Source organism: Bubalus bubalis, chromosome 2 (genome assembly GCF_019923935.1).
Source record: "Bubalus bubalis isolate 160015118507 breed Murrah chromosome 2, NDDB_SH_1, whole genome shotgun sequence".
Taxonomy (NCBI): domain Eukaryota; kingdom Metazoa; phylum Chordata; class Mammalia; order Artiodactyla; family Bovidae; genus Bubalus; species Bubalus bubalis.
Genome location: NC_059158.1, coordinates 123595095 through 123611824, shown reverse-complemented (window position 1 = coordinate 123611824; position 16730 = coordinate 123595095). Strand labels below are relative to the sequence as shown.

The 16730-nt window shown below is 41.7% G+C and overlaps 1 protein-coding gene across 2 annotated transcripts in view; it reads right to left on the bottom strand.

Annotated features, from left to right (window-relative positions):
* The window catches only part of CFAP221 (cilia and flagella associated protein 221), a 127413-nt gene that overhangs the window by 73015 nt on the left and 37668 nt on the right, over positions 1-16730 (bottom strand). For both annotated transcript variants that reach the window (XM_006057170.3, XM_044936418.1), the window contains exons 7-8: positions 4606-4709; positions 103-262 (exon numbers count right to left, since the gene is read on the bottom strand). In XM_006057170.3, the coding sequence (XP_006057232.3) occupies positions 103-262; positions 4606-4709 (264 nt within the window). The remainder of the gene's footprint in view (positions 1-102; positions 263-4605; positions 4710-16730) is intronic.

Genomic DNA, 16730 nt, shown 5'->3' with positions numbered 1-16730 from the left:
CATATTAAGTAAGGTTTTGATGGCATTCTGCTACAAGAAAGAAACAATGGAATGGATGAAAGGAAGAATTGGGGTTTGAAGGAAAACAGAAGTGAGCCGTACTTTAAAGCCACATTGGGGTAGCATGTCCCGGTGAAGACACACTCGTACGGTTGCGAGTTGAACTGTGAAACCCACAGCTGCACTTTTATCTGTGCCATCCCATACTGAAACGGGGTAAACTTCACTGTCACATTCATCTTCCCATTCGCCGGGATTATTCCTGGGAGGAAAGACATGAGAAAACGTGATGCTTTTTCTTCCTGCCAAGTCCAAGCAAAGAGGCTGACTCTCACACACATATATATTCTTCCCATGAGAAGCACAAGTATTTCTAGTATCATAGTCTTTTCATTAAATACATGTGAATCAACCTCTGCATGTTCACATTGATCTTATTTACCAACTACTACCTTAATCCTTTATACTCATAACTTGATTGTACCAGTTATATAAACATACACTATGAGTCAGCATTACTGAGTCAGAAGTGAATTCCCAGAACCATAACCTTTAAGCCATTATTAATAATTCCCAGATATCAATGTTCATGCTGTGAGCCACAAGGAAAATGAAGGAACACATGTAAAAGTTTGTGTCCAAATAATTTGGTTCCCTATATTTTTGTGTAATTTGATTCTCTCATTTTATATCTTCAGGATAGACAACTGTTCTCTCAAAAGGCAAATGTCACATGATGTTTATTTCTCCTTTGTGTCTCTGGTGCCAACAGGGCTTGGAATGTAATTAAGTGCTCAACAAACATGAAAAGGAAAATAAAAGGCAAGGAGGAAAATAAAATTGATATGCTAGGTGTGAGAAGGGCTACCATTTCTGACTTCCACTGAAGGCTCTCTGGTTTGCTCTCTAGGTGGACTCCTCTGGTCCACACAGAGGCCTTGCCTGGCAATCCCCCTCCTTCCCATCTGGGGTCCCTCTGAATCTTGGACCACCCTCTGCCTTGCTCTCTATGCCAACCTCACGGTCCTTTCATTCAGCCATCAGACATTCACTGAGCACTTACTAGGTGACAGGCACTGTTTTAGGCACTTGAAACACAACAGTAAACAAAGCAAAGTCCCAGGGGACTTCCCTGGTGATCCAGTGATTAAGGCTCTGCCTGCCAATGCAAGGGGTGCAGGATCTATCCCTAGTCAGGGAACTAAGATCACACATGCCATATGGCGCAGCCCAAACACACACACACACACACACACACACACACAAAGCCCCAGAGCTCACGGAGTTTACATGCTGGCCAGGATGGCAAATAAAAAGAAATAAGCCAGTGAATATAAACTCTCAAGTCATGTCATGAACACAGAGTAGGCCAAGGGGAAGCAAGTGACACACAAGGAGCTATTTGAGACATGGTGAACATCAGGTCTCAGGTGAGGAGATGCTGAAGCAGAGGCCTGGATGAGGCGTGGGGCTGCTGCTCCAGTCCCCAGACACTGGCACTCTGGACCCCATGCCTTGGCACTTGCTGTTCCCCAGATTGGAAGCCCTTCCTCCAGATCTTCCTTTAGCTTCCAGTCTTCTGGATTACCTCTCTGTCATCTGCCTCCCCTAGTTAAGTCTCACAAAAGCAGATGCCTGCTTGTTACTGTGTTCCCAGCTCAATAAACAAAACTTCAAAGCCTATGTCAGCCCACATGTTACAGAAAACTCCTCCTGATTCTCCATCTGCAGAAGCCTCCACCACCTTCCCTCACAGATACCCTGCAGTCCTCAGGTACCACCCGAACTGTCACTCTGCAAATTTACCAGTCTTCCAACTAGTCTGCAAGCCCCTAAGGCAGACACCCAGTCCCAGAGCTCTTTTATCTTCTCAGATCCTAAGTGCTGTGCTTCAGAAAAATACATAAAACCCTAAAGACTCCACCAAAACACCCACTATTAATAGAATTAATGAAAGTAAAGTTGCAGGATACAAAATCAATATAGAAAAATCAGTTGTGTTTCTATACACCAACAACAAACTATGAGAAAATGAAATGAAAAAACAATTCCATTTACAATTGCAACAAAAAGAATAAAATGCCTTGAAATAAATTTTTTCCAGTTTTATTGGGAAATAATCAACATACATCTCTGTATAAATTTAAGGTATGAAGCATGATGGTTTGACTTCCGTATTTGTGAAATAATCACCACAATGGGTTTAATTAACATCCATCGTTCTAAATAGACACAATAAAAAGAAAGCCCAGGAATAAACTCATGCATATATGGTCAATTAATTGGCAACAAAGGATCCTAGAATATACAAAAGGGCAAGGACAACCTCTTCAGTAAAGTGTTGGGAGGACTGAACAGCCACATGCTAAAGAATAAAACTGAACCACTATCTTACACCACATACAAAAGTAAAATTCAGGAGGGAGGATTAATTTGGAGTTTGGGATTAACAGATACTCTACATAAAATGGATAAGCAACAAAGACCTACTGTATAGCACAGGGAACTTTACTCAATATCTTGTAATAACAATCTTCCAGGGAAAATAATCTAAAAAGTGACTATATTTTGTATATATATAACTGAATCACTTTGCTGTATACCTAAAAGTAACACAACACTGTAAATCAACTATATTTCAATAAAAAATTTAAAGATTAAAAAAATGATTTCAAAATGGATTAAAGACTTGAATGTAAGAACTGACAATATAATTCCTAGAAGAAAACAAAGAAAAAAGCTCCTTGACATTGGTCTTGACAATGATTTTGGGAATTTGATACCAAAAGCAAAGGCTACAAAAGCAAAAACACATGAAACTACACCAAGTTCAACAACACCAAGTTCTGTGCAACAAAAGAAGACATCAACAAAATGAAAAGATGACCTATGGAAGGGAAGGAAATACTTGTAAACCACATATCCAATAGGGCAGGAATACCCAAGATACACAAGGATATCATATAACTCAATAACAAAACACCAAGATAACCCAACTTTTTCAAATAAGTAAAGGACCCAAACAGACACTTTTCCAAAGAAGATAAACAAATGTCCACCAGGTACATGTTCAACATCACTAATCATCAGGAAAATGCAAACAAAATGAGATTATTATTTCACACCTGTTAGAATGGCTATTATCAAAGAAATAACAAATCCTGGCAAGAAGGTAGAAAAAAGGGAACACTTGTGCAGTGCTAGAAATGCAAGCTGGTGCAGTCACTATGAAAAACAGTACGGAGGTTTCCTCGAAACCTAAGGAATTCTCATATGATCCAGCAATCTCACATCTGGGTATATATGCAAAGGGAATGAAATCATTATTTTGAAGAGATAGATGTACTCCCACGTTCACTGCAGCATTATTCACAATATCCAAGGGAATGAAAATACTCTGTGTCCATTGACAGATGAAAGGATAAAGAAGATGTGGCATATACATACATACATACATATATATATATATATATATATATAAAATGCAATATTATTCAGTGTTAAAGAAGAAGGTAATCCTGCCATTTGTGACAACATGTATGAATTTGGGTGGCATTATGGCAAGTAAAATAAGCCAAAGACAGATACTGTAAGGTATCATTTACACACACATTCAGAAGAAATAAAGTCTAATTCTGAGAAATAGAGAGTTGAAAAATGGTTACCAGGGGCTGGGGGTGGGGGGTTGGTGGTAAGGAGAATTTGGTAAAAGGGTACAAACTTTCAATTATAGAATGAATGAGGTCTGAGGCTTTAACATAAAACAAGGTGACTACTTGAAATTTGCTGAGAGAGTAGAACTTAAATGTTTCACCAATAAAAAAGGCAGCTCTGTGAGGTGATGGATATTCATTAACTCAATGACAGAATCCTTTCACGATGTGTACACACATCAAATCATCACATTATATACTTAAAAAGCTTATAATTTTATGTATAAAATTATATCCATATCATATACATGTCATTATACCTCAATAAATCTGAAAAAACACAAAACAAAAACAAAACTATTTTAGGATTCACAGCAGGCCACAATGGGTGGATATTTAAATCCCAAACCTAAACATCAAGAGAGAAACTGGGAAGCAGAAGTCAGTTCAGGTGGAGATTTCATTCTCAGAGGTCCTGAGCATTTTTGGGGTTTACATCCTTTGGGGCATGCAAAGACAGATGGTCCGTGCCACATGTGAGAAAAATTCCTTAGACCCTTCACTAAGATTCTGAAGGCTTGAGTAGATATAATATTCCCATTTTATTTGAGCCTGTATTAAAGGTGACTATGAAACCATGTAAGTACCAGGAGTTAAAACTAGAATTAGAATGGATTAACTCCTGATTTCAAGTTTTGACTCTGGGGTGCAAGTGACCTGAATATAAAGTATAAATTATCTGCATGATATAGATTATCCCAAACTGTGTTTACTCCCAAGTTTCCGGTTCTGATTTACATTATCAGATGTAAAGTCTGTTACTGTTACACATTTGAAAATAACACATTCAAATGTGGCTTATTCTCTTTCATAACTTGAGACCTACTTTCCAAGTCATCTTCAATCTGAGAACTCTCAGGAAATCGGCAACTTGAGAATGAATTCTCCTTACCTGATGTTGGCTCCACAGTAAAGGCCTGATGAGGATGAACCACAGTGACATGAAACTCGAAATCCACAGGGCAACTGCACCACAAAGGAATCACGTAGCTTTTGCTGCAAAAAAAAGAAGAAGAAGAAGAAAACTGTAAAATATTATTTTTCTTTATAACTACCTCTTTTGGTATCAACGAATACTCAGGTTATGTAATAAACAGCCACAACCATGAGGAGAGTCAACCCTCACACGCTCATTCACGGGTGACAGCTAGCGGACAGCACATTCTGGGTGCTGTGGCAGGGGCACGTCTCACAGAGCCCTGAGCCTATCCTAATGGCAAAGTGAAATGACCCTTTTGCAGTTGTTTTGGGGATACAGTAGATTTCAAATACGGTTTGAAAAATGATGCCAGGAGTATTTTTACTTGGCCTTAAATTCATTATTTGGAAATATTCTAAATATAAAGAAAATATTGAAAGTAATAAAAGAAAGATCCCTTTATCCACTACCAAACTCTATAAAATCTTCTGCTTTGGGTAAACCAATGTCTTATTTTAACAGATATAAAACATGCAGAACAGTTGAAGCTCCCTGTCTACCTCTCCCTGGTCCTCTGCTCCTTCTTGCCTCCCCAGTGGTGACCTCTACCTGTATTCACCATCATTCCCATGGATTTTAGAAATATCACCACATATGTATGTACCCATAAAATGTATCCTATTTATCACTTGTTTTCCATTATACTGTTCTAAAACGTGCTAGTTTTGCCCAGCATTATGCTTTTGAGATTGATCCATGATGACATGTGAAGTTCTGTTCATTTGTTTTAACCAGCGATAAGTAGTTTGTTGTTAGTCGACATCATCTTTCTCTCTCTGCTCTCGTGCTGAAAGGCGTATGGGTTGTCTGTGCCTTTTCACTACTTCAGGGTGGTGATGACAGTCCTTTGGGGGACTCCTTATGCATGTGGACCAGAGCTGCTCTAGCTGTGACTGAGAAATGGAATTACTGGTTAGCAGTAAAGTGAAATTATCAGCTTTTCTAGGTATGGCCTAAGTGCCCTCTGAAGCACTCGAACCAATTTATCCTCCCAAAAGCAGCATCTGATTACCAACACAGGATTCTCAGACATTGTAACTTCTTCCAACTTGATGAGGGTGAAATAGTACGTCACTTTATTTTCATTTCTTTGAGGCTGACCCTACTCATTTTACCCATTGGATTTCCTCTTCTATGAATTGCCTGTGTGTATTCTTTGCCCATTTTTCTACTGCATTATTCTTTTCTCTTATTAACTTGTAAATTTTAGATATTAATGTTTTCAATTACATCCATTAATATAAATTCAAGATAAGGATCATTATACAGAATAATCACTTCAGCCAACAGTGAGATGAATACTTCATAGCTTTTTTATTTTTTTAACCAACTCATAAATTCTGTCCTAAATCAGGCTCTACTAGAAGTATCAGTTCATCCATCTTAACTGTATGAGATGCTTTCTAATTCTGAAATACAGGGTACCTAAAAGTCATTACGTTTTTCGAGGCAATTCAACCTAACAGACACTTAGGCCCCACTGAGCTTCAGGTATTTTACAGCACTGGGTAGATAAAACTAACATTACAAATTACGTGTCTTTCAAGATGATGAATGCCACTGCCCGAACCTGGTCCCTGAAGATTAGGTCAGTGACTCACAAGCCACCTGGGCTGTATGGGCCTCCAGTCAGTATCCCCAGGGGTCTGCTCAGAGCTACCCCAGCAGCTGCTCAGAGATCCTCTGCTAAAAGTTGAATGTTTACATTTTCCTGAACTAAAACAAACAAACAAAAACTGGTAGTGCTTTTTATATTTACCCAATCTGTAGCTAACTTCAAAGCTCTGATAATTCCCATAGAAAAGGTGTCAGAGTATTTGTTTAATGATGATTACATGAAGCCAAGTTCCTGATGCATTAATCAGTCGGAAAAACAAACAATTCCTTAAGGGCACAAAATTCCAAGTGGCTTGATTCAGGAGACACAGCAGTGCCAGGAATACATAGGCAGTGGAAAAACTGAACTTGGTTTTCATCGCTGCTGTTAACACTATGAATATCAAATTATGTGACTGGTTTCCCTCATCATAAATCAAGGGCGATCTACATTAATTTGGGTCAAGAGAAATTCTGGCAGATAGGAAGCTTAGGTTATTTAGAAGTTTTCCATATGTGAAGAAACAGAATCCCATTAGATTCTGCGGGCCTAAAAATTCTCAACTAAATTCCATTGCTAAAATACAATAAAAAGTGACCGGCAGTGAAGAAACATGAATAAATATACATATCCTATGCCTATTAATCCTCAGATGCAAATAGGAGCCTGAATTAGAGTTCTTCTATGATTTATAGAAAGTAGCCAATTAAAATATTAAAGCAGAACTTTCCTGGTGGACCAGTGGTTGGAAGTTCACCTGCCACTGCAAGGGACATAGGTTTGATCCCTGGTCCAGGAGGATTCCATATGCCATGGGGCAGCTGGGTCTGTATGCTGTGGGTGCTGAGGCCCTCGTGTCCAAGAGCTCATATACCACAAAAGAGACTGCCCTTCCCATCCCCACCACCCATCCCTGCTCTCTGCAATTAGCAGGGGCCCTGCATGCTGTGGCGAGGGCCCAGCACAGCCAAAATAAAAATAAATAAATAATATTAAAAAAATTAAAGCAGATAGAAGTTAATACTCTTCAAGTAAAGACAACTTTTATCCCTGCTACTTTATTATTTAAACATTTAATCAATTACATTAACGCTATGTATAAAAATATATTAAGCACTTGAAAAGACTTATGACTTATTTTTAATAAAATCCAACTCAAACTTTTTAAATACCAGTCTTATGATCATGTACAAACTCTGTGCCTATTATAAGTAAAGAGTATCAATTTCCCTCACAGAAAGTAAATATTATAAAATAATATAAACGCAAATTTCTTTCTTGTCCCTTTTCTAAATAAATGCTAGAAGAGGGCCAGACACTGCATTAATTTCCAGTAAATTATATAACATTTGTTTCTACTTTACTCTGATGTTATTTTCATCATTTACCCTAAAATCTAACATTGTGTTAGTTAGGAGTAATCAACGATTTCTTGAGAGAATGTATAATCTTGTGAACTTATTGGGGATAACATAAAAGCAAATTTCCTCTCTAATTAAAAAACCTCCATGTTTAGAGAGTGGACTGAGTGAGCCATCTTGACATAAATAGTACTGGACTCCTTTTTGGAGAATGAAGGTTGACTGATAATGTCACTGAGAGGGACTGTATGGGGCCTTCCTGGAATAGACTCCCTGTCCTGACCCCCAAGTCCTCTACCTGCCTCTTCACTGTGGAAAAACTGTGGCCTCCTAGACCTTTCCTGAGTTCCAAAGAGTCAATTTAACCACAGAATGATAAAATGGAGAAAGAAAGGAAAACCATCAGACAAGACAAAATTCTAACACTTTAGCCATTAGACAAAGTCAAGGATCTTCAGTTCCTCCTCAAGGGCTATAGATAATATTCTGGGCCACATCCTTTGAGCTGTCTTGTAGATACTGAGATTCCTACCAGGTGGGAGAAGTTACTGGTATGCTACCCACAAGCATGTAGACTCCAGACCGGTTGGAACCAGAAGGTTAATGATGCTGACTCCTGATAACCTCACCATAATCCAATCAGAAGAATGTCCATGAGCTGACCACATACCCCACTACCCTCTTTCCTCACTCTGTCTTTAAAAACTTTTCCCTGAAACCTTTCAAGGAGTTCAGGCCTTTTAAGCACTAGGTGTCTAGACTCCTTCTTGGGTGCCTGTAATTGACACTGCACTTTCCTTCACCATGACCTGCTGTCATTAGGATGGCTTTGCTGCACACGGGCAGGCAGACCCAAGCATGAGTCAGTAACAGTAAAAAGCATGACAGATGCTAACTTATTACAAGATGCTCGATTCAGAGGCCACAGTAAATTAATCATCAGCTATTACATGTTACTTGTAACCATCAAGATAAAGGGAAGCCTCTTCACAGAGACATATATAAAATTTAAACCATAATGTAGACTATGTAAACATGTCAATTTAGCAAGACTTTTCCCTTGTCAATTACTCACTGATACAGGAATCACTTAGAGATCCAAAGCTGTGGACAGCAATGATGTATTTGCATGAGACCCACTCCTTTTCAAATGTACAGAAGACTCATGAGAAAATTGAATCTGAGTGAGCTCATCTATACTGGGACTTCCCTGGTGGTCCAATGGTTAAGAATCTGCCTTACAATGCAGTAGACATGGGTTTGATCCCTGGTCTGGGTCCCAGATCCCACATGCTGGGGGGCAGCTAAGCCCATGTGCTACAACTGAGCCTGTGGGCCTCAACTACAGAGCCCATGCACTCTGGGGTCCCTGCACCATAACTAGAGAGAAGACTCTGTGCTGCAACTGAGAGCCTGAGTATCTCAACCAAGAGCCGAAGCAGGCAACAATAAATACATAAATATGAAAACAAGCCCATTTTTTGTCTATTGAGAGGTGGATCCCCAGTCTCCTTCCCTGGGATCTGGGCTCTCTGGCCACTCAGCTCCTGGAGAGCAGCGGAAATAACGATGCTGCACTGCTTTCCTAAGGCCATACCCAGGAGACTGGCATCCCTCGATCCTCCTGGGTGTTCACGTTGTTGCCAGGTTGGCAGGAAGCACAAGCAGCCTTTGGAGAGACCCATGTGGAGAGAACCGAGGCTACCAGCCCTGCACCCAGCTCAGCCCAGGAAAGAGCAGCGTGCGAGTGGACCAACCTGGGAAGTGGATCCCTTGGCTTGGCTAAGCAGCCTCAGCTGACTCTGCACAAAGCAGGGCAACTTTCTCCATCAAGGAGCCTTCAAAACGTAGATCCAGGAGCAAAACAAATGACTGCTGTTACTTTAAGCCACTGCTTATAGGGTGGTTTGTTACACAGCAGTAAGGAAAGACCAGACCCAGACAGCATTCTCTCTTTCTCATCTCATTTCTCCTTTAGTGAATGACTGCCTTTACCCCATTTCTGGTGGGAATCTTAACTTGGACATTTTAAAGTTGTTTTCTCTTTTCAGTAGTAGCTTTTCACATGTCCCAGCCATGTGCTTGTGCCTCAGCCAACCGAGAAGGTAAGCACTATTATTCTGCCCATTTCATAGATAAACAAACTGACCAGTGTGGGGCTGTCCAAGGACATACAGTTAATAAGAGATGAGGTTGGAATGGTGAGGATCACAAGGTGGCAGAGTAGAAGGACATGCACTCATCTTCTCCTCTGAGAATTCCAAAATTACAACTCACTGCTGAACAACCATTGACAGGAGGATGTTGGATCACACCAAAAAAAGATACTCCATGTCCAAGGGCAAAGGATAAGCCCCACCAAGACAGTAGGAGGGGCAAAATTGCATTTAGAATCAAACCTCATACCTGCCAGAGACACTTGGAGGGCTCAAACAAAGCCTTGTGCACACCAGGAGACCCCAAAGAGACTGAGCCAGACCTGCCTTTGAGTGTTTGAGTGTCCCCTGTGGAGGATAGGTCAGCAGTGGCCTGTCACAGGGGCAGGGGCTCTGGGTACAGCAGACCTGAGTGTGGCATAAGCCCTCTTAGAGGAGGTCGCTATTAACCCAATATAGAGCCGCCAGAACTTATCCAGGACTAGGGAAACAGACTCTTGGAGGGCTGAAACAAAACCTTGTGTGCACCAGGACCCAGGAGAAAGGAGCAGTCAGACCCACAAGAGACTGACCCAGACTTGCCTGTTGAGTGTCCAGAAGTCTCCGGCAGAGGCATGCATCAGCAGTAGCCTGCTGCAGCGTCAGAGGCACCGAGTGCAGCAGTGCACAGGACCTTTTCAAGGAGGTCGCCATTATCTTCATTACTTCTGCCATAGTTTGATCTCAGGTCAAACAACAGGGAGGGAACATAGTCCCGCCCATCAACAGAAAATTGGATTAAAATTTACTGAGCATGGCTCCAACCATCAGAACCAAGAACCAGTTTCCCCCACAGTCAGTCTCTCCCCATCAGGAAGCTTCCGTAAGCCTCTTATCCTTATACCTCAGAGGGCAGACAGAATGAAAATCACAATCACAGAAAACTGATCACATGGACCACAGCCTTGTCTAACTCAAGGAAACTATAAGCCATGCCACGTCAGTTCAGTTCAGTTCAGTCGCTCTGTCGTGTCCGACTCTTTGCCACCCCGTGAACCACAGCACTAGGCCTCCCTGTCCATCACCAACTCCTGGAGTCCACCCAAATCCATGTCCATCGAGTCGGTGATGCCATCCAACCATCTTATCCTCTGTCATCCCCTTCTCCTCCTGCCCTCAATCTTTCCCAGCATCAGGGTCTTTTCAAATGAGTCAGCTTTTCACAACAGGTGGCCAAAGTACTGGAGTTTCAGCTTTAACATCAGTCCTTCCAATGAACACCCAGGACTGATCTCCTTTAGGATGGACTGGTTGGATCTCCTTGCAGTGTAGGGCCACCCAAGACAGATGGGTCATGGTGGAGAGTTCTGACAAAACGTGGTCCACTGGAGAAGGGAATGGCAAACCATTTCAGCACTCTTGGCTTGAGAACCCTGTGAACAGTATGAAAAGGCAAAAAGATATGACACTGAAAGATGAACTCCCCAAGTCGGTAGGTGCCCAATATGCTACTGGAGAAGACTGGAGAAACAATTCCAGAAAAAATGAAGAGATGGAGCCAAAGCAAAAACAATGCCCAGTTGTGGATGTGACTGGTGATGGAAGAAAAGTCCAATGCTGTAAAGAACAATATTGCATAGGAACCTGGAAAGTTAGGTCCAAGAATCAAGGCAAATTGGAAGTGGGAAAATAGATGGCAAGAGTGAACACTGACATTTTAGGAATCAGTGAACTAAAATGGACTGGAATGGATGAATTTAACTTCGATGACCATTATATCTACTACCGTGGGCAAGAATCCCTTAGAAGAAATGGAGTAGCCTTCATAGTCAACCAAAGAGTCCGAAATGCAGTACTTGGGTACAATCTCAAAAACAACAGAATGATCTCTGTTTATTTCCAAGGCAAACCAGTCAATATCACAATAATCCAAGTCTACGCCCTAACCACTGGAGAAGGCAATGGCACCCCACTCCAGTACTCTTGCCTGGAAAATCCCATGGACGGAGGAGCCTGGTAGGCTGCAGTCCATGAGGTCGCTAAGAGTCGGACATGACTGAGCGACTTCACTTTCACTTTTCACTTTCATGCATTGGAGAAGGAAATGGCAACCCACTCCAGTATTCTTGCCTGGAGAATCCCAGGGACGGGGGAGCCTGGTAGGCTGCTGTCTATGGGGTTGCACAGAGTCGGACACAACTGAAGCGACTTAGCAGCAGCAGCAGCAGCCCCAACCACTAATGCTTGAAGTGTAAGTTGAATGGTTCTATGAAGACCTACAAGACCTTATAGAATTAACACTCAAAAAAGATGTCCTTTTCATTATAGGGGACTGGATTGCAAAAGTAGGAAGTCAAGAGATACCTGGAGTAACAGGCAAGTTTGGCCTTGGAGTACAGAATGAAGCAGAGCAAAGGCTAATAGATTTTTGCTAAGAGAACGCACTGGTCATAGCAAACACCCTCTTCCAACAACACAAGAGAAGACTCTACAAATGGACATCATCAGATGGCCAACACCGAAATCAGATTCATTATATTCTTTGCAACCAAAGATGGAGAAGCTCTAAGCAGTCAGCAAAAAGAAGACCAGGAGCTGACTAGGGCTAAGATCATGAACTCCTTATTGCCTAATTCAGACTTAAACTGAAGAAAGTAGGGAAAACCACTAGACCATTCAGATATGACCTAAATCAAATCCCTTACGATTATACAGTGGAAGTGACAAATAGATTCAAGGGATTAGATCTGATAGATACAGTGCCTGAAGAAATATGGACGGAGGTTTGTAACATTGTATAGGAGGCAGTGATCAAGACCATCACCAAGAAAAAGAAATGCAAAAATGCAAAATGGTTGTCTGAGGAGGACTTACAAATAGCTGAGAAAAGGAAAGATATACCCATTTGAATGCAGAGTTCCAAAGAATAGCAAGGTGACATAATGAAGCCTTCCTCAGTGATCAATGCAAAGAAACAGAGGAAAACAATAGAATGGGAAAGACAAGAGATCTCTTCAAGAAAATTAGAGATATCAAGGGAACATTTCATGCAAAGATGGGCATAATAAAGGACATAAACGGTATGGACTTAACAGTACCAGAAGATATTAAGAAGAGGTGGCAAGAATACACAGAAGAACTGTACAAAAAAGATCTTCATGACCCAGATAACCGTGATGGTGTGATCACTCACCTAGAGCCAGACATCCTGGAATGATAAGTCAAGTGGGCCTTAGAAAGCATCATGGTGAACAAAGCTGGTGGAGGTGATGGAATTTCAGCTGAGCTATTTCAAATCCTAAAAGATGATGCTGTTAAAGTGCTGCACACAATATACCAGCAAATTTGGAAAATTCAGCAGTGGCCACAGGACTGGAAAAGGTCAGTTTTCATTCCGGTCCCAAAGAAAGGCAATGCTAAAGAATCTTCAAACTACCACACAATTGCACTCATCTCACATGCTAGCAAAGTAATGCTCAAAATTCTTTAAGCCAGGCTTCAACAGTATGTGAACCATGAACTTCCAGATGTTCAAGTTAGATTTAGACAAGGCAGAGGAAACAGAGATCAAATTGCCAACATCTGTTGGATAATCGAAAAAGCAAAAGAGTTCCAAAAAAACATCTACTTCTGCTTTATTTACTATGCCAAAGCCTTTGGCTGTGTGGATCACAACAAACTGTGGACAATTCTTAAAGAGATCAGAATACCAGACCACCTTACCTGCCTCCTGAGAAATCTGTATGTAGGTCAAGAAGCATCAGTTAGAATGGGACATGGAACAACAGACTGGTTCCAAATTGGGAAAGGAGTACCTCAAGGCTGTATATTGTCACCCTGCTTATTTAACTTACATGCAGAGTACATCATGCGAAATGCCAGGCTGGATGAAGCACAAGCTGGAATCAAGATTGCAGGAAGAAATAGTAATAACCTCAGATACGCAGATAACACCACCAGTGGCAGAAAATGAAGAAGAACTAAAGAGCCTCTTGATGAAAGTGAATGAGGAGAGTGAAAAAATCGGATTAAAACTCAACATTCAGAAAACTAAGATCATGGAATCCAGTCCCATCACTTCATGGCAAATAAATGGGGAAACAATAGAAACAGTGACAGTCTTTATTTTCTTGGGCTCCAAAATCACTGTAGATGGTGACTGCAGCCATGAAATGAAAAGACACCTGCTCCTTGGAAGAAAAGCTATGACCAACCTAGACAGAATATTCAAAAGCAGAGACATCGCTTTACCAACAAAGGTCCGTCTAGTCAAAGCTATGGTTTTTCCAGTAGCTATGTATGAATGTGAGAGTTGGACTATAAAGAAAGCTGAGCACCAAAGAATTGATGCTTTTGAACTGTGGTGCTGGAGAAGACTCTTGAGCGTCCCTTGGACTGCAAGGAGATCCAACCAGTCCATCCTAAAGGAAATCAGTCCTGAATATTCATTGGAAGGACTGATGCTGAAGCTGAAACTCCAATACTTTGGCCACCTGATGTGAAGAACTGACTCATTGGGAAAGACCCTGATGCTGGGAAAGATTGAAGGCAGGAGGAGAAGGGGATGACAGAGGATGAGATGGTTGGATGGCATCACTGACGCAGTGGACATGAGTTTAAGCAAGCTCCTGGAGTTGGTGATGGACAGAGAAGCCTGGCATGCTGCAGTCCATGGGGTCACGACTGACTGATTGAACTGACTAAGGTGGGAGTGAAAGCCAGGACCCCAGGACCCAAGCTCTTAACTGTCATGCTATGTCTCTCTCCTCGGTCTCTAACAACCACAAAAAACTAAGACATCTCACTGTTCACACCTACAGCTTCTTCCCCATTGATTTTCTCTTCAAAACTGATCCCTTTGGGCTTTATTTGCTGAGCTTTTTGAAAGGCAAGTTCTTCAATTAGTCCATCATCAAGAAAGGCTTCTAAAGTCCCAGGACTTTTTCTCAAATGTTACCAACCTCCCCTCAAGTCCTGGCATGCGTGTAGAGAGAAAGGGGTGGGGGTGTCTGGGGACTGGCCAGTTAGTTTCCTTCAAGCCTGAGGTGTAAACTGCTGTATTCAGAAGATGACCAACCAAAATAGAAAGAAATCAGACAAAATGATTAGTTTCTCGATAAGCCAGATTCCCAGATGAATGTGCCACAATTTGAAAAGATATGAAGAATGCAGAGTAAATTATGTTTCTGACTTCAAAGTATGCCCTTGCAATCTCAGATAATTTATGTTCCTGTGAACTGCCATATGCTGCTTATCTCACTTTCAAAGACACAGTTAACTGGGACTGGGGCCTCAAACCAGAAGCACAGTGGACTCAGGATCTTTAATGACATAGTTAAATAAGGACAAACACAAATTTACATAAAGAAATGGTCACTTAACAGGCATCTAATTTTTTTTTTTTTCCTTTACAGAATTACACACCATCCTTACTTTAGACTCAGCTTAGACCAGTATTGGGCTTCCCAGGTGGTGCTGGTGGTAAAGGATCCACTTGCCAATGCAGGAGACATAAGAGACATGGGTTCAAACCCTGGGTGGGGAAGATCCCCTGGAGGAGGGAATGGCAACCCACTCCAGTATTCTTGCCTGGAGAATCCCATGGACAGAGGAGGCTGGTGGACTACAGTCCATGGGTTGCAAAGAGTTGGACACAACTGAAGTGACTAAGCACACACACACACAGACCAATGTTAGAGGCAAAGACCCAGAAGGAGACAAGGAGTCAGGGAGGTTTGATGCTTTTTCTCTTGCTGGTGTGACTGTCAAGTTCCCTTCTTGCCCTTAATTCAATGTCTTCCCCAACCCTACTTAGTTCTCCCCACTGGTAAAATTTTACACACATCCCAGTAGTTTAGGAAAAGATGGAATTCTGAAAACACTAGGGAACAACCAGAAGTATTATTAAATGAGGTCCCCTTGCATACTTGGTTAAGGAAGTTAAGATATTTCTCTGGCGGTAGGGAAGGGAACTGAATTTTGAAGAAGTTAGAGGTGACCTGGTGACATGTTACCGTCATTCACAGAGACAATATATACCCAATTCATATTTCTAAATACCTTTTTTAGAAAATGTATATACCATAAAATTTACCCATTCCCACCCTTATGGCAGAAAGTGAAGAGGAACTAAAAAGCCTCTTGATGAAAGTGAAAGTGGAGAGTGAAAAAGTTGGCTTAAAGCTCAACATTCAGAAAACGAAGATCATGGCATCCGGTCCCATCACTTCATGGGAAATAGATGGGGAAACAGCGGAAACAGTGTCATACTTTATTTTTTTGGGCTCCAAAATCACCATTGGTGACTGCAACCATGAAATTAAAAGACGCTTACTCCTTGGAAGGAAAGTTATGACCAATCTAGATAGCATATTGAAAAGCAGAGACATTACTTTGCCAACAAAGGTTCGTCTAGTCAAGGCTATGGTTTTTCCAGTGGTCATGTATGGATGTGAGAGTTGGACTGTGAAGAAGGCTGAGCGCCGAAGAATTGATGCTTTTGAACTGTGGTGTTGGAGAGTCCCTTGGACTGCAAGGAGATCCAGCCAGTCCAATCTAAAGGAGATCAGCCCTGGGATTTCTTTGGAAGGAATGATGCTAAAGCTGAAACTCCAGTACTTTGGCCACCTCATGCGAAGAGTTGACTCATTGGAAAAGACTCTGATGCTGGGAGGGATTGGGGGCAGGAGGAGAAGGGGACGACAGAGGATGAGATGGCTGGATGGCATCACTGACTCGATGGACGTGAGTCTGAGTGAACTCCGGGAGTTGGTGATGGACAGGGAGGCCTGGCGTGCTGCGATTCATGGGGTCGCAAAGAGTCGGATGCGACTGAGCGGCTGAACTGAACTGAAGGGTACAGTTTGGGCTTCCAAGAATCTGCCTGCAATGTAGAAGACTCAGGTTTGATCCCTGGGTTGGGAAGTTCCCAAGGAGGGCATGGCA